The 23,158-nt window shown below is 39.6% G+C and overlaps 1 protein-coding gene across 1 annotated transcript in view; it reads right to left on the bottom strand.

The window, feature by feature from the left end:
- ABCA13 (ATP binding cassette subfamily A member 13) overlaps window positions 1–23,158 on the bottom strand; it is a 170,353-nt gene extending 147,195 nt beyond the window's left edge. Inside the window, exons 1-9 of the mRNA XM_066545835.1 lie at window positions 23,090–23,158; window positions 18,557–18,650; window positions 17,333–17,456; window positions 8,359–8,507; window positions 7,464–7,492; window positions 6,184–6,347; window positions 3,979–4,094; window positions 2,794–2,927; window positions 853–1,017 (exon numbers count right to left, since the gene is read on the bottom strand). Coding sequence (XP_066401932.1) covers window positions 853–1,017; window positions 2,794–2,927; window positions 3,979–4,094; window positions 6,184–6,347; window positions 7,464–7,492; window positions 8,359–8,507; window positions 17,333–17,456; window positions 18,557–18,650; window positions 23,090–23,158 — 1,044 coding nt within the window. The remainder of the gene's footprint in view (window positions 1–852; window positions 1,018–2,793; window positions 2,928–3,978; window positions 4,095–6,183; window positions 6,348–7,463; window positions 7,493–8,358; window positions 8,508–17,332; window positions 17,457–18,556; window positions 18,651–23,089) is intronic.

The raw sequence follows: 23,158 nt of genomic DNA, 5'->3' as shown, positions 1-23,158 counted from the left end.
CCATAATAAGAACATCAACCCATGCTAAGAGTTTTAAAATCATGACTGAAATTATTACTGGGTTTTCCTACACAGAAATCAGTGCATTAGTTTTGGCAGTCACATTGAATTATTACCTCCTACTTCATACTTTGTCATATAGCAGGGAAACCTCAAAGATTCCATTTTTGAGGAAATACACAGGAAGATCTACAACTTTTCTTTACATAATATTGCAAACATCTCCAGAGCAGCTTGATACATTCTTCTTCTTTTTTTAATGGAGAAAAATACAATGTTTCAGTATAAAAACAAATACCAGTGTTAAGGCAGCTAGGTGTTTTTCTTAGGAAATACCTGATATTTAATTCTTTTGTCCATGCAACTACCCATACGTCATTACAGAGAATGCATGGCAAGCTATTCTGCCAGATGAGAAATTTAAGATGCTCTACTGGAGGTTTACTTTTATCTTGCTTCAGTCACCATTGCCAGAGACAGTGAGGGGAAAAAATAAATTAATTAATTGTATACCAGTGGAGGTGTCTAGTCAATTTTCAGTTTTGTTCAACATTCAATCTCAGGTGGAACAGTAAACAGTTTCCTCTGACAGGTCTCTGCACTGCAGCATATTTCATCACATTCCCTATTACATTTCAAATCTGAATCTCCATTAATGAGAAAATTTGATTAAGTGGACACATGATAGATTATACTTCCACTATAATGATTCTTTATAAGGATTATTTCATTTTATTAGCAAGAAAGTTCATTAAAACAATTTTATTGATAACTTAGATTTTTTAACTGAGTTACTGCTGACAACCTGCATGCAAAAATTAGGAATTCAAACTATTAACTTATTAAAGTTACCCGTGCATAGAGTTTGAACTTGCTGACAGCATGAACAAGATACAGTTTGGCCTCATGCTGTGCAGAATTACAGCCCTCTCCATTATTGTCCTTATTTGCTTCATCTTCTGGGACAACAGCCAGAGCAGAGCACACAAACTGCTCCAGTGTCTCTCCTGTGGGAATCTGGCAAGGACACAAGAAATTGATGAGTATTTCAAGAGCATTGCTGAGTGTTAGCTCTCCTATCAACTTACTTATCTAGTGAAAATAAGAATAACACATGGCCTCTTCAGCAAGAACAAAGCCCATTTAACCCAACCTCACGTTCCCAGGCACATACTACAAAGTACTCCACTTGCAGGTTGCTGTATAAAATATCAATGGCCCCATTAAGGTGCTCATACAACAGGCAGAATAATGGGACTTGTATATGCAAGGAATTTTCACCTTGTAGCTACACTCGTCTTGCTACTTCTACAGTAATTTGCAGGCTGGCACTGAACTAACTTGACTATGATATAGTACCCTTACAGTAGAATAACTATATTGAAACAACTTCACAAGTACAAAAATTACTGATATAAAAAAGCACTTAGTACAATGATGGATCTCCACCAGTCATTACATATAGCAAACTAGCTTTAAATTGACGTTGGTGGGTTTCAAGAGAGTGGCCAAGACAACAAAATTTTTTCCTCATAGACTAATTTTTAAATTCTGTGATGAATGATTTCATATTCCCAAGCCAATAAATTGTGATGAATAATTAAATATTCCCAAGCCTATAATTATTAAAGCTTACAGAAATAATGCAACACATTTTAATTCTGGTATTGCCTTTCTGAGATACTTTGCATCCTTGCTCCTTTCAACTTTGACCAGAGAATTCATAAAATATTTTGCTGGTGTTTTGACACCAAACAAAATGGGGAGCTACATACAGAATTGAAGTGCTCCAAACAAGTATTATCCAGGCTTCCATATTTGCTTTCATAGTTTTTGATGGTCTTCAATGTTCTGACACAAGCCCAAAATATTGAGATACTAGTTTAAATAGTTACCAAGTGAGTAGCCTGGGATTTCACAGTCAACCACAGCTACCAAGCTGCAGTGGAATACAGCTCCTTTGCTCAAACAAGCCATCATGGTATTTCATTAAAAGGCCATTCAAAAGTCAAGTTTTTTTTTCTTTTTATAATTTATCCATTTGTTTAAATCTGCTATTTTTACAATGAGCTCTTCTGGACTATAACCCTAAACTGTACTGCTCTACAAAGAACAAACAGATTTCACATAAATACCAACATGTTCTATTAAAGAAACTGTGGACTTAAGCACAAATTCAAAAGTTGTTTCCAGTTTTCTGCAGTCAAACTAGACCACCGCAACAGACAACTTTGGTCTAGAGGGTAGGTTGCCCTATCTGAAGAAAGGGATTTTCTTCTAGATGTGATGCATCTCCAGGATATTTGATTAAGCACCACTGAGACAACTCATTGTAGAATATTCATATCAAGATTGCACAACTGAGAAGAAAGGACTCTTGGTTGCCCTTAATTTACATACAGAAGAGACAGGCATTCTTTGTCCGGCAAATAAGATGAAAAGTGCTGCCAGACAAGCTAATCCTGTCAGATTCAAATCAAGGATTTGGTTTAAAAGCTTAGTGGAGCAACCCTCAGAATTCTCTACAGGATAATAAACACAGGACTCTGTCATACACAGCTGTGACTTGAGAGAAGCATAAATTCATTAGTGCATAAAACTAGACCTATCAGTATCTTCACGTGCAGAGATTTCAGCTCAAGCTAGACGTTTGTTTGATGGGAATGAAGCCAGGCTATTTAACAACCTTGTTGCTGCTTCACAAAACCAAGCTTCTGTAATGCAGGAAAATACATTCAGTACAAATAAAAAAAATATTGAAGAGTTAGACACAGAAATTTTCAACTGATTTACCTCTGTTAATTGTGCTGTATAACTTAGTAGCTTCTCAACATGAGGGCCATCAAAACCAAACCTGGATTCAAGTTCTGCTTTCACAGCAAGCGGATTCCACAAAACATCCCCAAAAGAAAGATTGTATTGAAAACCTGAAAGAAATTATATCTTTTGTTTATGTAATCCATTCTTTTTATTCATGTTGTTTCTTGGTGGTTCTCACTTGCTGAGATCCAAGTACCATGTTCCCAGCTTTTTTGGGGACAGCAGGATGTGTGCACCTGAACACAAATTTACAGAGGAGAAAACCCATGATTGCACTAACGGTAAAGTCAATTAATGTGATGGCATTTCAGCAGTTGATATGCTGATGGTGGGATGCCCCTGCATAGCAATTGCCAGCAAACTCAGTAGGGTGCCATTCTGAACTGCACAGAGGCATGCAAGGTGTGCGTATGGACCGGATGTGAATCACTAGTGAGAGTGAGAGCAACGGGAGAACACCACAAATTCCAGAGAAATCAAGGTCATCCTCTGTACAAAGGCTCCAGCACATCACCTTTGTCCCACATCAGCCTTCACTTTTGCAGGTGTAGTGGGATTTAGACTTCATATTACTCTTAGCCTGACTTCCACACCAAGCAGACAGCTGCACCTATCCCATTGTGTTCTTCAGTTTGCCCATGAAACTTGCTCCTGACCTTTGCTTGTTTTCCTGGGGCCAGCCTACCTTCTCCAATTAAACTCATCTTCCATGGTGAAGCAGCAGATGGAGAAATTTAACCTTTCAGCTGACGGCAGAATTTATGAGAACAGAAAAATGAAGCTTAAAGTAAACCAGTCATAATGCTTAACATGCATGTCCAAAAAAGAATTGTTGTCCTTCTGTTAAATGGAAGAAACTGTCCCTTGCATTGGTTTAGTCTGTCACCAAAATTAATTGCTAAGCCATGATCATTCTAAACACTATGTATTAAACTAGTTTATCTGATACTTCGTTTATCTGATAGTTGCCAGAGTCTGATAAAATTTAGTAATCAGTATTGGTATTTAAAAAGCAGATGAGTAAAGTAGGTTAGCAGTACAGCAATATAGTTTAGTCTCTGCACATCAGGAACTCAGCAGAAGGTCCAGCAGTTACTGTCCTATATTTCCAGCATACTTATTAGGTAGTTCAAAGAAAATCTGAAGCAAATTTCTTACCTTCAAAGCTCCTATCCTGTACTGATGCAACAGTCAAATTCAGTGCCATTTTCACCACTTCATAGAAACTTTTGCCCAGTGGCATCATAGCTAAATCCTTCAGTGATGCTAAGGTACTGAAAGTGGAAAATAAAATGAAAAGCCAAGCTCTCTATACACCCAAAACCCTGAAAGGACTTGCTGGAAAGAGACAACCTTCAAGCAACCGAATAATAAAATGCTGTTTTTACTGCTGAAAAACTGATGTTTTATGAAATTAGAGTTTAACTGAACAAAACACAAATTGAGATTTTACAGTTAGAGTATCAGTCAATTTCCATTAAGGAAATGTGTCCTGAGAGGACCAATGTCCTCTTTAAAAAAAAAAAAAGGGATGAGGAAAAATAAGGGCAAAATTATCACAAACATTCTCTGTTATCTCCATAATAAGGCAGGATCAACACAGAATACTTACATTTTACTTCCCAGCAATCTGCAGGGAAAAAAAATTTAAAGCAACATAATACTTATTCTCAGAAGAGGTTAAACAAAGTGCATTACAGAATGCATTGATAAAAATATATCTATTGAATTTCTAACAACTCTCTGTCACCTTACCTGTGAAAAAAATTTCTGTTAATATAACTTAAAATTTATGTCGAATTTGCCAGTTATTTCCTACCAAGTAATCCTTTCTTATTATGCAAATGAGAATCCAGCTTTTCAGAGTGGATCATCAGTTTCCAACATTCATGAAAAGAAGAAAAACAAACAAACAAAAAAAAAGAAACCACCCCTGCCACAAAAACCCAAAGCCAGTCACATAGATGTGAAAAGTTCTGTTAAGTAGCTCTGAAAGACACAGCAAAACATGGTACAGACCTGAAAGTGGGAAATGTAAATAAAGAACCTTTCTACTGGCTTAATTCTGCCCTAGAAAGGACCACTAGAATGTAGTGTAATAATACAAAACTAGTTAAGAAACAAGCATTGGGTTCTGTGGTTTGCTTTCCAAATTGCATTAATGAGGGTAAATTTGGTCACTGAAGGGCACAGAAAGCTTAAAAAACCAAGCAAATGAAAACATCAAAACCCACATGTAAACATCTGAGTCTCCTATGTAGTTTTGCATGTTAGTAGCTCAGAGAACAAGCTGAAATAAGTCTACAAATTACTCAGGCATAAGGGAAAAATAATTAAATTTTAAAAATCAAGTACCAATATAGGTGCAATCCACATATTGTAAGAGAAATTTGTTTCCCAGTTTGAAAAAGAGCTATGTCATCATATCCTTCTTATGTGGGTGGGGAGCTATTTTTGTTGTTTGTCTTTGGTTTGGGTTTGTTGGTTTTTTTTAATTTAAGAGAAAAAGACAGTGGGATGATAAAGGATGGCAGAATAGCACAGTAATTTCTCTTTCATGATCTTTGAGCCCCTGCTTCCCCATGGCCTAAGGCTTGTGAGGTACCTGGCCAGTCTAGCACAAGCACCCAGGTTCAGAGGGCTTCTCTTGCTTTATGACTGTGTTATTTGACTACAATGATAATTGCATATCAACCTACTACAGCAAACTGCCTACCCTGGCAAACACATATCTGACTGTCACCTAATAATTACCTTATTTTACTGAAAATTCTAGTAGATCTATGCCTTGGTCTATGCTTTAATTCTATGTCTTCCTCTGAACCCAGCTGTCCTTTACCTGATTCAGAGCACAGTCTCTGGGGTGTTTTCCTTACTGCTTCACTTCTTGCAAAAGAACACCTAAAGCTATTTTGATGGCAAGAGGCTTAGGAAACAAAATTGAGTAATTTTCCTCATACTGACCAAGTGCTACATACATTCAGATCTGATTAGGATCAAAACTATTCTTTTCTTATATTCAAATGTATGTGTTCTGTCTTTCAAAGACCCCCAAAATACACTACAAGGTTCAAAGCCATATTACATGATGGGCTGATTTCAGGCACTCATAACATAGAGCTGCTTAACAAAGACTCTGAGGGCATCTGAGTTTAGCAGAGATGCAAAACACAGTTGCAAAGGAATCAGTGTGGGTGAAAATTCCTAAGAAGTTTTATAAAAGCAAAATCTGGTAAGGAGAAGAAAATTTTGGCCTCTTTACAATGTAAAGGATGCCTATTTTATTAAGTAGACAGTGAGAAGAACAAGAATGGCAGATAAAATTTTAAAACAGAGCACTTTCAAGAATGTGAAAGTACTTACTTTTGAATAACTTTTAGAAATTGTCTTATGGTGGCTAACTCATCTTCTGTATAAAAGCTGTTCAGTTCAAGATGAGGGAGTGAATGCAGAAGGTTCCAGAAATATGGTTGCTTGTACAGATTTTCTGCTCTAGAAATAATTTTTTCTGCTTCATTCAAATCCATCTTTAGGTGGAAAAAAATAAAAATTACATGCAACACTTCCAATAACAAAAGAAAAATTAAAAAAAAAAAGCAGGTACCTCTTATTTCCCTGACTCTCTTGAAGTTTAAAGCATTCACAATATATTTCTGCAGTGAAAACATACCTCCATATTTGGCAATATACCACATTATTTTGGTGGTATTTTGAACTCATGGAGGCTTTGTTTCTGATATGTCTCTCTGCTCTGATGGAGAAATGGAGCTGGAAGTAAAGCTAAGGCATCTCTTTCTGCTCAGAGGTGTAACCAAGGGAAGGATTATCTTGGAGCTCTCAAGCCCTGCAATGAATGGGACTGCCCAGGCCTTGCCATCCTTGCCTCACAGCTCTTTGCAAGGCTGGTGGGGGTCTCAGATAACAACTTATAAGAATGGCTCCTTAAAGGTGAACTGCCTGGGATAAAACAACTTCTTTCATAGGACTACACAATATGATGCCTTGCAAAACAAGCTTTTATCACATTTTTTTATTATTCATTCTTTGCTACTCTAAATTAATGTCTCACTAAGGCTTTTTTTTGTATAATGGTGACATGAGCATGCCTTATACAAAAAGAAGCTTGTGTATACAAGTTCTGTTTCTAATAATGATCATCTACTGTTAACTTAATATTTTCTTAATGTTGAGAAATACATTCTTTCTACTCTATATTGCATTCCAGAAATGAAATTTCATATTGATATGGCTCCTTTCAATCAATGAGATCTTATGAGCAATTAAAAATTGCCATCTCATTTGAAATTATAAACTGGAAATCTAAGTTTCATGAAGTAGAAGTAACAATCAATCAAATATGGAAAAAATACATCTGATGGATGCACTTTCAAATTGCGCCTAATAAACAAAGACGCTTCAAATAGTTGTGGATTTTAGCTACTAACAATCTACACTGGTTTAAATAAGTAATCTAGAAACCATTGAACGTCTATCAAATTTACAAGACACCATTTTTTCCTTCAAACATCTTTTTTTTAAGATAGTCTACTTAAACTTGACAGGATACAAATTTCTAACCATTATTATAAAGATCTTCAAACCCCAGAGCTATAATCTCAAAACAGACTGTAAAAAATACTTACAGTAAGAAAAGTGGTGATGTTATGGAGCCCTGTAAAATTAAATATTTTCCTTTAAATAGAAACATTATTAGCTTTAGAAGGATCAATATTATAAGCCAGAGCAAACAGTGCACAAAGGGTGTTTCTAGATAAGTAAAGGCACACGAAGCAACTAATACCCAAAGATAGTGGTCCATTTGATTTTCTGTGCTTCACAATACTTTTACTGAAATCACAAAAACAATTTAAAAGACATTGCTTACTGCTTAATTTTTTAGTGAGGCAAAAGCATCATGTCAACACTATATGAATGTCCTAGTTATCAGACAGCCAGGCATGCAAACTGCCATTTCCCCTGAATATTTCTGCTTGAGAACTCAGCCAGAGACACAGGGTAGTGGGAGGAGCTCAGTGCCCCCTGGTACAGCAACAAGGCTGTGCAGTGGGTGGAAACGGAACAGGAGACCCCGACCCTGCTACTTCCAGTCTCACTCTTTCTGTGCAAGACTGAAGGTCACCTAAGGTCACCAGGTGTGAGATACTGCTGTTTTCCATTCCCATACTCTTTGTTACAACAGAAAAATACAGGGAGGGAGAGCTACATCCTCATAAACTACTTTTGGACGCACGTTAGAAAAAGTAATCTTGTACTCTGATTATAATCCTTATCTTTTAAACTTTCCTCTCATTGTTTTCATAACTCTCAAGTATACAAGGGCACAGTTTTAGAAAGCTAAATTTTTTCTCTGATAGTTTTGATGGCCACAGTGTTGCTAATCATAAAAGTGGCTCTTTTTTAGATCCGCTAAAATTTCAGTTGCCTAGTTTTATTTTTAAGACCAAACTATTCTTTTGTTTGATGGCTATCACTATCCAATAGGCAAAGAAATTAATTTTTAGAAAAATCACAGCTTACCTGAGAGCCTTGAGTTTTCTTCCCATAGCTTTTCTAAGGCCATGGCCTTCTCTGTAGTATCAATAAATTCCTTTGCAAGTTCTTCTAGCTCTTCCATGAAGTCTAGATCAGGTCCAGTGGCTCTCTCTGGACCACTTTGGGGGCTTGCACTATTTTTTAACAGAAAAAAGAGGGATAGGTGACATAACACACTGAAATTAAGTAGCTGAAAAATGTGTATATACTCACAGCACTATTCTGATAATTTTTTTTAACAAATATGTATTTATACAATTTCTGTTTAGCTAAATTCATTAACATGCAAGTTGCAGCTCTGGGTCTCAAAACCTCAGGAAAGTGGGCAATGAAAAATTGCTGAGGTCACCTCTGCCAATTCTGGCAGCAGCCAAGAACAGACATGTCCAAAATGTCTTTAATATTTCTGAACACACTCAACTTTTCTCCCCTGGATTATCATGTGTCCTGGTGGCAGTTCTTTGATGAGAAAGTTCAAGCTTTCCTGTTGCATCTAAGGTAAGAGTTTGTTTCTTTCAAATACACACAGCAACGGATAAAAAGAGTATTTTATTCTTACTACTGGCTTTTTCCTTATTTTACCCAGCAGACATACCACTAGTAAATGTTATCTCTGTTATCCCTATCACATTGCTATCTGGTGACTACTCAACAGCACAATTTTCTGACAATACTTTTAAATGAAACCAGGAGTCAGAGCCATTTAAATGCCTCTTTACAGGACAAAATTATTTAGTCTCTCCTAAAACACCATAAACAAGGGAATAATTCTATTTAGCATGTTACTAGGCAGTTGCATTCTGTTTTATCTAATAGGAGATTCAAATTATCTTAAAAGCTACAATCTGTCTAGCAAAAACATTGCTATTTTGCATCAAAAACACAATTAGCTGTCACAGAATCACAAAATGGGTCAAATTGGAAGAGAGCACAGTGGTCATCTGGTCCAACCTCCCTGCTCAAGCAGGATCATCCTAGAGCACATGGCACAGGATTGTGTCCAGATGGTTCTTGACTATCTGCAGTGAGGCAGACTCCACAACCTCTCTGGGCAACCTGTCCCAGTGCTCAGTCCCCTACACAGTAAAGTTCTTCCAAATATTGCAGTGCAACTTCTAGTCTGTCAGTTCTGCCCATTGCTTCTTGTCCTGTCCCATTTACAAAATATAATAAAGAGTTACATTCCTTTCACATCGAGCTTATATGCCAATACTTGCTTTCACCACAATTTTTACTTATTGAAAGAAAAGCCTAATGAGATCAATTCACAAACCAAAGAAGGCTTTCAGTCTCCACTTTCTCATTCTCTTATTTCTCTTTCCATCCCTCCCTGATACTCATTTGTTCAGACACTCACAGAGCTATTTGCAGCTTCAGATTAAGGGAAACAAAGAAAATTTCATCTTAAAACAATCAAGTTCTTAATTGTTTCAGTACAGCTTATTTTGATCCCAACTTAGCCAACAAACAGCAGGATTTTGGAAAACTCTTTCACCAGCCTCAAACTTCAGTGGGCTAAAGGCAGAAAATTTCCTCAACATATATTTCTATATTTATATATAGAAATATATGTTATATTTATATCTATATTTCCCTTTTAAATGGAGTTTTAAAAAGCAGCTTTCTGTTGTTCAGAAGGTGGCTTTTTGAGTGACTAGAAGTTGCACTTTAGCTGTTGTCTTTGAAAATCACCGCATAAATTCCAATATTACTGAAACTCCTAGTGCCCAAAATTTCAACAGCTGAGAATACTCGTGTTTAACAAAGAACAAAAATTTTCCTAGCACTCCGCTTTTTGAGATAAACAAGAAGCCAGCACTTGACCAGAATAACAGCAGCCACAGTCAGAATGTTAACAAATACCAAAACTCTAGCTCAGTTTCCATGGGATTTTTCACAGGTTTTGGTTGTCTTTGTTTTTTTGTGGGGTTTGGAGGGAGTGATGGTGTTGGGTTTTTTCCCAATAGTAGCCGAACGTAAAATTGAAAACTGAACTCTCCTAAGAAGGTCACTTACAATTAAAAGTGTTCAGAGGAGTGCAGTATTTCAACCCACATTGTTTGTCCCCCAAACTAGACCCAAGTCTTGCATCCCCATCTACAAACCTCCTGGTTTTAGTAACATTGCAAACAACAATGCACTGGGGAAAAAGGCCTTAATCACATAGGGGCACACAGCAGGACTCAATGCTGTCTCCAGGGGCTGCTGGGGCTGCCTGGCCTGTCTACCAGCTGCAGGGGGCACAGATAGCAGTGATGGAAGCAATCAGTAACTCTTTCCACTCTATCCCCATCACCAACTCTCCTGCACCTTTGATCTGCAAAGCTTGGGTTGATAAACAGCAGGGAAACAATATAAAAGCATCCTCTTGGCATCTAATTTTATGTGCTTTAGCCACTTGTTTGGTGCACAGGAGAAGGACATTAGATAACACAGGTGTATCACTTGGTGAGAAATTTATGTTTTGGGATTTTCAGTATGTTGTGGATGGAAGAAAGATGGATGGCACAGGGTGTCATCCTGGGTTTCTTCTTCATGCTTCTTCCTCCTTCTTCCTGGGTTTGGGTGGCATTTTGTAATTAGGCAGAAAAGTCCACATTGTGGACTCTTTGGGATCAGTTATTGGGTTAAAACGGAAAATAATCTAGGTGTCAGTTCTTAATTGGATAGTTTAGTCTTAAAAGACCTTGTAACAAGAAATTGTTAGCCATTTTGTGCCTTCTAATGGAAAGCTGCCAAACTCACAGTAATGAGACCATTTTACTGATAAGAAATAATAAACACCTGAGTCCAAACACAAATTACTGTCTCAAGTGCCTTCAACCCAGGCCCAGATAAACTGAAAACTGGTACCCCTACAAGGTCCCACAGAGCACATGGGGACAGGGAAAGGAGACTAGGAAGATACAGACTAGCACTTGGAGCATGTGTTGTTGTTCTGTTTCTAGAGTCTTATATTGTTGTTGTCAGATTTCTAAAGTCCATACCTCCTCAGTGTGTTCTTGTGGCTGCAGATCTTCACAGCACAGATTCCTTCTTCTGCATGCTGTTCTCTCTCAAGTCAGAGCTCCTCCAAGGCTCTCCCTGACTGGCTAACCCACCCCCTTTTATCCCAGTTATCTTCATTAGTCACAGCTGCAGCCCATCAAGGACAACCGGGACCTCCCGGGGCAAAGCCTCTATACAGATATTCAGGTACAATACATTTCCTCTACTATAAGTGTGGTGGCTCTGAAGAGCTACTGGGCAAAGTGCAGGGAAATCATGTTGATGGTGAAAGTGGAGACGGAGATGAGAAACTCTAGGGGGATGTAGATATCTAGGGCATGGCAAAAGGAGCAAATCCAAGGCATAAGGCCTACCTATTAAAGGCTTCTCAAGCACATGAAAGACCCACAGATATGCCACTTTCCTAAGCACAAGCCTCTCAGCAGTCCAAGAGCAGCTGTTTGCACACGCTGGCTGTGAGCTGTGTGAGCTATTAACTTTGTGGGGATTTCCAGGCCAGCTGCCATGTCAGCTAGCTGCCATTTGTGACCCTCTTTGGCCATCATTGCCACAGACCTGCCTCTTGCTATCCTTGGATCCGAGCACAGCTGCTTTATGAAGGGGAAATGGCAACAGACATGACACTGGTTATCAGGCTCAGTGTTATGAAACAGATTAAATTATTACAGAGGTCTTAATTGCTGAATATCTGTGCTAAGATTAAAGGATTTTATATATTTTCAGCATGGTAATAGAGGACTACATTTATCTTCTAATAAGAGTGCTACAAATTACTACCAATCTCTTAATTCAGCACAGGTTACACAAAATTGCAGGAAGATGTCAGCATCTTGCCAGAAAGATAAGAAACTACACTTTAAAACCAACTACAGAGATAGTCAAAGCAAACAATTTTCAGTGAATGTGCCAATAAAAGTACTTAATTGTGTAACTGCTACTCTCCCAAAGAGCCTTCAAAGCATGCTTTCTGGAACAGAAGGCGGCACTAACGCATTTGTGTGTGAATGTGTAAAGGAAGTCCAGCAGCCATTCCAAGGAAATTCCTAGCAGCAGTTGCTAGGAACAGTAAAGAGAGGAAGCAAGGGATAATGAAAAAGACAAAAGGAGGAAGAAGTAATTTGTAGGAGAGGACATACATAATTAGAACTGGGGTCTTAGAAGAAGGGGTTGAGGAATGTATATATAAAATTTCATTATCGTCCATGGAAGCTCTTCCCTCAACCGTACATTTCCACAAAGTTCATGAGAACAGAAATCAAACTAAAGACACACATTGGTACAAAGTTTGATTTTGACAAAATACTGCAAAAGAGCAAAAAGATTGCATCTCTTTAGGCATGTAAAAGCAATTGTTATTTCCTAAAGCCATGACTCAGAAACATTAATTCTGTCCAATTTACTCAGTTACTCAGGATAACAATAAGAACATTTCAGAGTTCATCTGAGAACTCAGCTTTGATGTGAAATGCCTTTTAGACTCATGATTTTCTTAAGCATCTCAGCAAACTCGTCTCAACCTCACCCCTGTCACCACATTAATAATTTCTCTCTAAAATTGCAAAGCCCCAGCTGGCTTTCATTCTGCACTTTATCAGAATTATAAGCCTGGAGACATCAATACCAATACACAAGCTGGACAATAACATACTGTGTGTCTCTCACAGAAAGATCTTTCTCTTCCATGTAGACACAATTATAACCTTCCTAAAATGCAATGGACTAAAATATATAACAAACTAAAAAAATATATTCTTCTTAATTTGCGCTTAAATTAGGAAAACACGTTTCAATTTCCTTTTCTCCCCAACTCTGGCAATCTATAAGCAAGGTCACAAAAACTGCTTCTGTTTTTCAGCTACACAGCCTGCAACTACAAAAGTTAGCCCAGACCACAGAGTTAATATTGCAGAAAGTTGCTGCAGCCATAAGCTATCTTGAAGAGCTATTTCTCATTTGAAGATATAGGTCACTAAAGAAAAATCTGACCCTTTAAGCAATTCTTACACAAGGACTTTTGCTGATGCTTAGACCTTCCTTGATTTTATTCTTCCCCATCTGCTGTTGTACATGAGCTCTTCCACTGGAGAACATAGGCCCAGTATTAATAAAGGAAAAGGTTTAGAACAGTAAGAAGAAAGGGGCTGGCATGAGCAGGGCTGCTCCAGGAGGGGGCCAAGCTAGGAGCTGGGACAAACCTGGAACAGTCCATGCCCTCACCAGTGAGACACTGTCCCCCAGGCTGCCTGAGGCAGACACAGGAATGTGTTACAGGCTCCAGAGACAGCCCCAACAAGGCAGGGTGAGCCCAGGAGCCCAGTCAGGTGCAAAAGGAGACAGAGCTACTGTGTGGGTATGAGTGGCACATCCAGAAGAGATGCCAGAGACAGACCCAGGCTTCTACCACATCGACTGGGTCAGGCTGCGCAGGCTGCTACCACTTGTAGCCGAATAAACTAATGTGCTTAGAGAAATAAACTAATAAAGAGAAATAAACTAATGTGCTTAGAAATGACATTTTAGAGTCTTGCTTTAATGATATTTGTGGTTCCAAGTCTGAGAATGGCTTAATTTTCTTTTAGGTCCTCGAAAAGTCTAACTAACATAGATCTAGGAGTCTAGACTGCAAGGGCAAATCCCGCCATGTTCTGCAAGATTTGCCAGGGAATCCAGAGTACTGGGAAATCATGATGTTGCCATGCACATTCATGGAATGTGTGGGTGTAAAGCCACAGGACCCCTGGGCTGTGTGGTTTTTGTCTTATTTTCATGCTCTCAGTTTTACACTGTGCTCCACTAAGATGAGGTGGGGAGTGGAACACTCTGGAAAGAGCAGGGAAAAATGTCCTTTGCCATGGGAGCTCCTGAATACTTCCTTGTTCCTCTGCTCTGAGAGAGGAGGGTGTATCAGGCTAGGGAATCATATCAGCTGCTGCCAGTCAGCAGCTTTTGCAGTGGCTGAAAAGAGGAGCAAGGAGGAAGCCACAGAGCTCTTGCAACTGGATGCTTTCTGAAGCATCAGAGGAGGTGGCAGATCTTGCTGAAAATCAAAGGTAATGTGGTTGTAGGCTCATCTTCTCACCATACCACAGGCTGTTGCCTGAAGGGACAGGGACACATCTGTGAGGGCATGGCCTGCACCAGAATAACTTCACCCTGGGCTCAACCCCCCCATGGGGAGTGCTGCTCACTGACAAATGGCTATTTGTGGTTTATGGATTCCATGGAGGTTCCAACAGTAGTCGCAGATCTGCTTCCTCCCAAAGACAACTACTACATTTCAAAGTGAATAGCACAAAAGTGTTACATACTGTGAAACAAATGGTCAAGTGTCCATGCAAACTGTGAAGTCTCCGACTCTTAATAAACACAATATTATTGACATAAAAAATATTCCCTTATCAGACTTATGGTTTGATATAAATCCTTGAAGGGAAGATAATTGCTATTACTGCTCCTATGACACCCCATCTCTCCAGTCAACAGGGACTGGATTCAGTTATGTTTGACTGATCAGACTGACAGTCTCTATTCCTAAGGCTGTTGGCAGCCAGCATAAGTCAGAGCAGCCCTGAGGTTGATTTAATTTGTATTGATGGACCTGGTGTAACAGGCTGACCTCAGAATGAACTTCATCCTACCTTTTTAGTTTTTTTCCTTACCTATGCTATATGCTACTCAGTGCAGCCTATTGAGTGCATAAATATGGATACATGCATGCATTTTATTTTTCAGTTGAATAATTGAAAGCCACTGAATAATTTCCCAGATTCTTAAGTAGGTCTAAGATTGCCTCCAGGAAATTCTTTCCTGATTTTCTATTGAGCTGGAACATAATTTGGGCAGTTCAGTCAAAACAGTGTAAATAATCATGCAGAGCAGTCAATATAGTTCATAGTTTCTAGAGATTCAACACATTTAGATGGCATCTGAACTAGTGATGTAAATAAAAGCTATACTTTTAGGGAACAATTTTTTTAAAAGGCTAGAGTTAGGGTAACTCTTTAACCCAGTAATGTAGAATTTTTACTGCAAGTGAGAGGCTACAGGCTCTGAACTGAGTTTGAAAGACCACCACACAGGGGCTGGCCACCTTTGGTTTGCCTGAACTTGTTTTCATTTTGACTTGTGTTCACTTTACCTTTCTTTTAATTTTCCTGGCCAGAAAACTCTGGCAATTTGCTCTGTTTTCACTTGTGATTGCATAACACCATCATAGTTTTATACAGATAAAAGTAGCAAGTGACCATTCAGGGCAAAATGAGATGTTTATGGCTAACAAGGTGGTGCAGAAGAACACAGGCCCAGTATAATAGGTGAGGCCTTGAGAGGTGGGGACAGAGATGAACTGAACTGGAATATAATACTGGAGTATCTGGGTTTATCAGAGGTGGGGCACAGGCTGGCTCTGAGGGCCATAAAAAAGTCACCAGTGTTTAGTTAAAATTCAGAACTGTAGCTGGACAAAGCCAATTTCTAAGCATCAAGAAAAAACAACACATAGCTAATATTTATAAAAGATACCATATACATTCAGGTGTACCACATAAATTTGAATGTCTCCCAGAGCTGCAGACCAATGGAAACAAGCAAAGTATCAAAGCACACTAGCAAACACAAGTGACCCTAAGTGTACCCTCAAGTGAAAAAAGAAGCCATCAACACCACATTCCTTCAGGTAAAGTACTGTATATCATTACTTGCCATAACAACCCCATCTTCATCCATCTGCAGCTGTTTACATGACCCAGAGCACCAGTGGAAAGGTGAGCATAACCCCAGAGAAAGGACTGGAAACTCAGTGGTCATGTAAAAATTTTAACTGTATTAGTGGGAGGAGGAGGAGGTGGAAGAGAACTTTATTAGGGGCATTTTTGTCTGTATCTTGTGTAATAATGCATCTTGACTAGTACTGCCTTAAATTGTTAAGATTTCAATTCTAGAAACAAATTCTACTTTATGCAGAATGTGTTTGCCCATAAACAAAGTTTGTTTTGTACAGTCTTATGTTCAATCAACAGTTCTCTACATGTACAGATAACTGAAGCAGACCATATAGATCAATAGATGAGTATGGCCTGTTACTATGATACTGAAGTTTTCCAACTTGTTGTATGCTGAATTTATTGCTACCTATAAACCTCTACAATAATAAACCATAAATATTTAATGCTCTAACACACCTGGCTCAGCCCTCTAAGATCTTTTGGTAGATATTATCAATTTTCTAGGAATAAACATACAGATATATTCTGATTAGCTGACCCTATTTTGACTTTATTGTTATATATTTTGAAAGGCTGTTTATGACCATACCCTTCAGCCAGTTTGCATAAGTGTCTTTGCATCTCAAGCATTTTTGAAGTAGATTAAATTACTTCATTTAGTAATGAAAAATTCCACATTGAAATCAATTGCATTCTAGGATCTGTGACAAGGACTTCTAATGGATAACATCTTCCAAGTTCTTTGTTATTACAGAACTTCTGCTATTCCTTACTGGCTCTTACATGAAAATTATTCTTGTTTCACTTTTCTGGGTTCACTTCTCCCACCACGTATGCTCCCAAACTATTCAATGTTTAAATCCACATATAATTTTGGTGCTCTGCTACACTTACATGTCATAAAAGACTCTCTGGTAAAGGATAAAAGTATGCTCTGACATGGTAGCAGCGAAAGGGAAAGAATATGACAAGGTAACTCTACAATTTCACCCCCACAGAGTGTTCAGTATCCAAAACCAGCATGAAATGCCAAGAAACATAAACAAAAATTAGCAAGAGGTACAACTAAGGCCTTAGACCTTTTACAATCATAAGAACACCAAAGGAAACTTTTAGCACAGAATAACATTGCTCATATTTTTCCTGTCTGCAAGGCAGCAAGAACCTTTTCTGTAAAAGAAGATGCACTGCGGTGGGGGCAGCTCTGTCACACTGACATAACTCACCCAGAGCGGCTGTGTCTCTGCGCTGTGTAACTGGCATTCCTGCACCTCGAGCCCACGTTACAGAAAAGGCTCCGCAGGAAGGGATAAAGGCCTCGACTCGGTAAATCACGAGCTTCTAAGTAACCTGAAACCAAGCAGTAGCAGAAATAGGACCAGTAATATTGCATTTGCAAGCTGTACCATCACGTTTGTGTTCCCTTATCCTAAAAAGCCTCTTTGTCACCTGCAAGCAATGAGGTTGTATCAATGTCAGGTATCTCATTTAAGAAAAACTCAGTCATCACAGAAAATGAGTAACCTCTGTGTCAGATTGTGTCAACAAGCTACATGTGACATTTGAGAGCTTTGAAAATCTGATTTTCCTGGTAGCAACATTATTGCAGTATCACATGGTTGCTAGCCCCAAAATCATGTGACCTGGATTGGAATATAAACTTCTGCACAAAGTGGTATTTCCTCTTTTCTCAAAGGCTTTCAAAAAATGAAGGAATTGGTGTTCAGCAATGTTTAGACGCATCAATCAAGACCATTTAAACAGCCATTTTTCCCTATCTCTGGAATTATCCACAGCTCTCCATAAAGTAAATATATATAATGCAGGCTACATTCTCTCCAGATAGGTCACTCTACAGATCTAGAATTGTTTTACCAAACTGATTTTTAATGTAGCTAAAGCTGGTTTATCCCCATTTTACTGGCATTGGCGAATAACAGAATAATAAACTGAATAGATTATAATAAATAATTCTTTTCTAAATGAAGTTATATTTTGACAAGATAAAAGCAAAAATAGCTTTATAAGGTGGAGGGAGTAATAAATTTTGAAGTGTTAAAGGAAATGGAAGAATTTAACAAAATATAAATTCTCAGTCCCAGGAAGTGAGTAGGGAAGGTTCGTCTTGTCTAATTGTAAATATCCACCTCTGAGGCAGTCATCTAAACTCCATTACTGAATAGAAACCAATAAATACAACTAAAACCCAAATAATCTCCCTTACTCCAAAACTTATGTTTAAAAGCTGTCTTACCAAACTTACCATTTCTTTCCCACATAAATACAGCTTCCTCAGATCTGTAGCTGGACAAGATTGAATCCCACTGTGGGATTCTTTCCATTGACTCCACTACATTTAAGTCCCCCCTTCTAGGATGTGTTTAGTGTTTGCTAAATACTTCTACAAGTAGAGGCAACCAAAAGAGAAGACACAAAAAAACAAAACATACAGTTTTCCTTGTATTTTGGGGGCTCCTGGAAGCGGATGGCAGCTAGAATCAAGAAAAGTACACATGGCCACAGTATTTCAGTGAGAGAGAGGACCTGAAAAAGGAAAACAGAACATCAGTCTATAGCACATAGGCTTTGGGAACAAATCATTAAAATTCATATGTCATTTACTTTAAAATAAAAACATTAAATATCCTCCCCACAACTATCTAAGGAAAAACAAGACCATTAAAGCAAGCTAACAACTGACACTTCTATTTTAAATCCTTATAACTCTGTGAAATGCACTTCTTTCAGAACAGAAAAGTAGTTTTCATTTCAGTTTATATTGTTTGTAGATACTTTCCTCAGGTCAAGACAAAGACTGGCAAGGTGATGATAGTGACCTTCAACTTTCCCATACCTGAGCTTCCTAAGAAGCCAGCAGCATCCTGCACCTTGGTGAAATTCTTCATGCTCCCCTGAGCCCTTCCTGGTGGCATACCTCCCTGTCCTTCCCTGACTCCCTGGCTGCTGCCATTACACCCTTTCTGTCACCTGCACTCAACACTCACCAAAAGCCACCTGCACTCAAATGCTCTTCATTCAAAACTCACCCTTGCCATCTCCAGGAGGGAAGACCATGTGAGACCAAGCTAACAGGCCTGAGGCTGCCCCCAGCCACACTTCTCTTATCCCAGTGTTCCCATTTCCAGAGCCACAATGACAAGGTACACAAGCCAACATGCAGCAGGACTCAGATTTTGAGTGTGTCTTCTCTGAGCAGATTGCACATACACAGAGCACATTCATGCCTCTGCAGAGAGGACACAAACTCTCAAATGGATTGGAAGGAAGAAAAATAAACACCAAGAAGAGCAATTGTGCCAGTTTTCAGCAGCACAAAGGAAGAAACAGCCATTCAGCCCAGTTTCAAAAGGCTGTTAGACTCACTGGTAACAGCATTAGGAAAGTGTGAATAGGGACAGAAACACAGTAGAAATTACAGGCATGCGGAAGGTCTCCCACTAGGGGCTGTTAACTTCTCTGGAGCACACATGGGATTTTATTTCTAAACTGTCAGAGTTTACCAAATCCCATCACAGAAGTAAACTTGGGCATGTCAGAAAAATGCCTAACAACCATAACATAAAGCTTAAGAACAAACTCCAGTGGCAGATTCTTCCCTGTGGAGAAGGACATCTGTGCTGAACAAGACACAAGGAACTAAAGGTTTCCTGAAATTTAGGGAAATCACCATTTCTCTAAACTGATCAGCCTTAAAACAGTACAGAAGCCAATCTAATAAAAGTGGGGATGGTTATTTCAATCTTTTAGGGATCACCAAGGGCCAGCTGCTCCCCAGGGTGCAGGGATCTGTGTGTAACAGTGCCACCCAGCAGGGCAGGGGACCCGTCCCAGGGAGCCCAGAAGAGGAGCAGGATAAGGCCTGCTATCACAGCCAGCCTCAGCCAGGAGTCCAAATCCTCGGTCAGTGTCACAGCAGGTCAAGCCAAACAGTGGCCAAGCACAAGGGCTGAGCTGGAGAGCAGTATGACTCTGACTTCTCCCAGGCAGGAGGGCACAGAAGCCCAGTTCTGGCTTGGGTTGCTCAGAGTCATTAAACTCAGCAGAGGCCCAGAAGCCTGACAGCATCCTCTCCTCCTCGGCATATTCATCCCCATTCCTCCTACCTGGGGTCAGATGGAGGCCTTGCTGTGGAGCAGAGCCATTGCTGCAGAGTATCCCTGGGCTCTCTGTGGGGAATGGAGCCAGCTGCAGCAGCTGAGGGAAGGGCCACTGCGGAGGACACTTGGAAGGGGATGTCTCCAGGCTGCCCAGCAGGGTCCAGCTGTCCCTGGGTGACACACACCACCACCATAAGAGCCCACAGTCAGTGGCTGGGGGAAGGGCCAACAAGAAGTTCAGGGGGTGGGAGACCAGAGCTCGAGGGGTTTACAGGGGAAGGCCCTGGACAGCCACAAGCTGGGCTCCCTGGTGCCCCCTCAGGGCTGAGGACAAGCCCAGCTGGCAGGGCACAGCAGGAGCCAGCTGCTCCTGAAGGGCAGGGAGCCAGGAGGGTGCCAGGGCAGCAGGGCCCCTGTCAGGGAGGGCCTGGCCGGCAGTGCCCCGGGAAAGCAGCAGGCTCTGCTGGGAGCCTGGATCTCTGGGTGAGCCAGGGCTAAGTCTGAGCCAGGAATGAGGGTCAAACACAGCCCAGCCATCTCTGGCATAGTCCATGGGAGGAGGGTTCAGCTTGGATAGGAACTGCTGCTCCTGCTGACAGGAATTTGGGATAAGAACTGATAAGGCAGCTGCAGAGGAAACAACAGGTTGGAGGACACAATGAACCATCAGCATGCTGCAAGCATTAAGCATGCAAAACTGATCTTAACAAGTAAGTTATTTGTTGTAAACATGGCAAAATAATGCTGCTGTAAAAGGCTTACTTGTGTTCAAATAGGACAAGTACCCACAGAAGGTCCAAGGAAAGCGTATTCATGCCATTGCAGGATTGCAGCCCTTGGACAGCTGCTTTGCCCAGGCACTGAGGAGAACTGGAGCCTGAGAGCTCATGACATTCTGGGGAGATGCACCTTGGAGGAATGGTGAATTTTGGTAACAGAGCTGATTAAAATCAGCTGATTTTAATTCCAATTGTCCTCTAAATTAGGACATCAGAATTTGGGAATCACATTTCATCCTTTACCTAGCTACAAATTTGGATGGTAATAAACATTATTTAAACAGTAGTTAAGAAATGCAGTGATAGAAAACTAAAGTAGTATATTTGCCTGGTAGTGTGTATCTCCTGACCTTCTAGAATCTGTAGTCCTGAAGTAAGAACTTCTGAAAAAAGAAATGAGAATGTGTCTTTGGCACAACTGCAATTTCAAACTTCAACAAGTGAAAATGTACAAAAGAACCTGTCCTGCCTTTGAATCATGTTGATAGAAGGTGCTGATGCCAATCTGAATTTCAGTCAAAAGACCTGTTCCTTACAGAACTCTCACATCTGTCACAGTCCCTGCACCCTTCACTGTGTAATATTGACTAATGTCACATGGCACTCAGGACACTTTGCTAGTTCAACAGCCCTCTCTTCTCTTCCAGCTCTAACTGCTGATAAATAGCCATGAGGAGAAAATTGTCTTATACAGACAGATCTATATGATATGGAACAGAGCTGAAGCACATCAGATCTTTCAGGAGGTGCTTCTCTCTTCAGATTCACAAGGGTCTCACCACCTCTGCACAGGTGGACGGTGCACCTGGATTTCTCCTCCCGTACTGCAGATGGAGCTCCTTCACAGCTCAGTGCTTGCACAACAGCACACAAGGAGGTTGTGCAAGTTCCCCAGGGCAGCTTCTGCCTCTCAACAGGCAGAACGAAGTTTGCTTTTGATCACCCTTGTGATTCCTGGCTTGGAGAAGTCTGCTTCTCAGTGAGTCCTCTATTCAGGAAATCTACCGATTAGACAAACTTACAACTTACATGAATTAAGATTTTTTTTTTTCCTTCAGAAATATATGAGGGAACACCACACAGAACAAGAGGAGAAATAGATCCACATGCAGGAAAACAGGAGATACAGAGAAGCCACTTGATGCACCCCGATTGAACATAAGAACTCTTCAGGCATGGAGAATATGACCAACAACATCCTTCCCCCAAAAGTATATTTTATATTAGAAAACATCACTTTCATTAATTTGGGGAAGAAATCCCTCTCTAAATCACTATTTTATTGAGGCTAAATATTTCGGAAACTGAAAGCTGTGTGCTTATTTAATTGAAAGTATCCTATCCAAAGCAGCCAACATGCCTCACTGCAAATCCCCACATCATTATAGACTAGTGAAATCTGTGTGAAACTATTAATTGAAGTGACCTTTTTTTCCCCACAAAAATGTTCTCTCACTTGAGAAAATTCACTTCCTTCTATCCTAAAAGATTGATTCTGTCACAGTTAAGGTAAAAGACATCTAATTTTCATCATTTTAATTTTTACTTCTGTTGAAGCAGCTGCCACATAATTTTGCATATTGGAATTGGAAAGGTTAAATTAGGCTTTGGAGAGCAGATAAGAAAGGAAATTTAGAGGTTAATACAATTTTTAATACACAATACATTCCCTGTATCTAGACTTTGATCACAGTCATGCAAGCTTTCTTACATTACCTATAAGCACCTGTAATGTGAAGAAAATTGATTTTTTCCCTTGCCACTGCTAACAAGCACTGCTAGTATCTAATGTTATTTAAAAGATAAGAAGTGGCTCTTCAAAACTTTTATGACATTTGTCTCATTTTCAAATTGGAGCATTTCTGTATTCAGCCATTTTAGAACTAAAACAACACATTCTCTACTTCGGTTTTTAGGTGACAAGAGGCAAAACAAGAACCACTTGCAGCCAGCCTGTCCTTAACAATCTGCAGGGAATAGGGAAAATCAATAGACACACTCTCTCCAATACTAAATACTAATAGTAATATTTCCAGGTACTAAAAAATTTAAAATATTCCTTTTTTAATTATTTCCAAACACTCACCGGTTGCCTCACACGGCAGAGCCAATTTTTCCAAAACAGAGCCTTGAATTGGTGTATAGCGTTCCCCAT

This window comes from Molothrus aeneus, chromosome 1, assembly GCF_037042795.1.
Source record: "Molothrus aeneus isolate 106 chromosome 1, BPBGC_Maene_1.0, whole genome shotgun sequence".
NCBI classification, from domain to species: domain Eukaryota; kingdom Metazoa; phylum Chordata; class Aves; order Passeriformes; family Icteridae; genus Molothrus; species Molothrus aeneus.
Note: the sequence above shows the minus strand (reverse complement) of the source record. Positions and strands in the feature narration are given on the sequence as shown.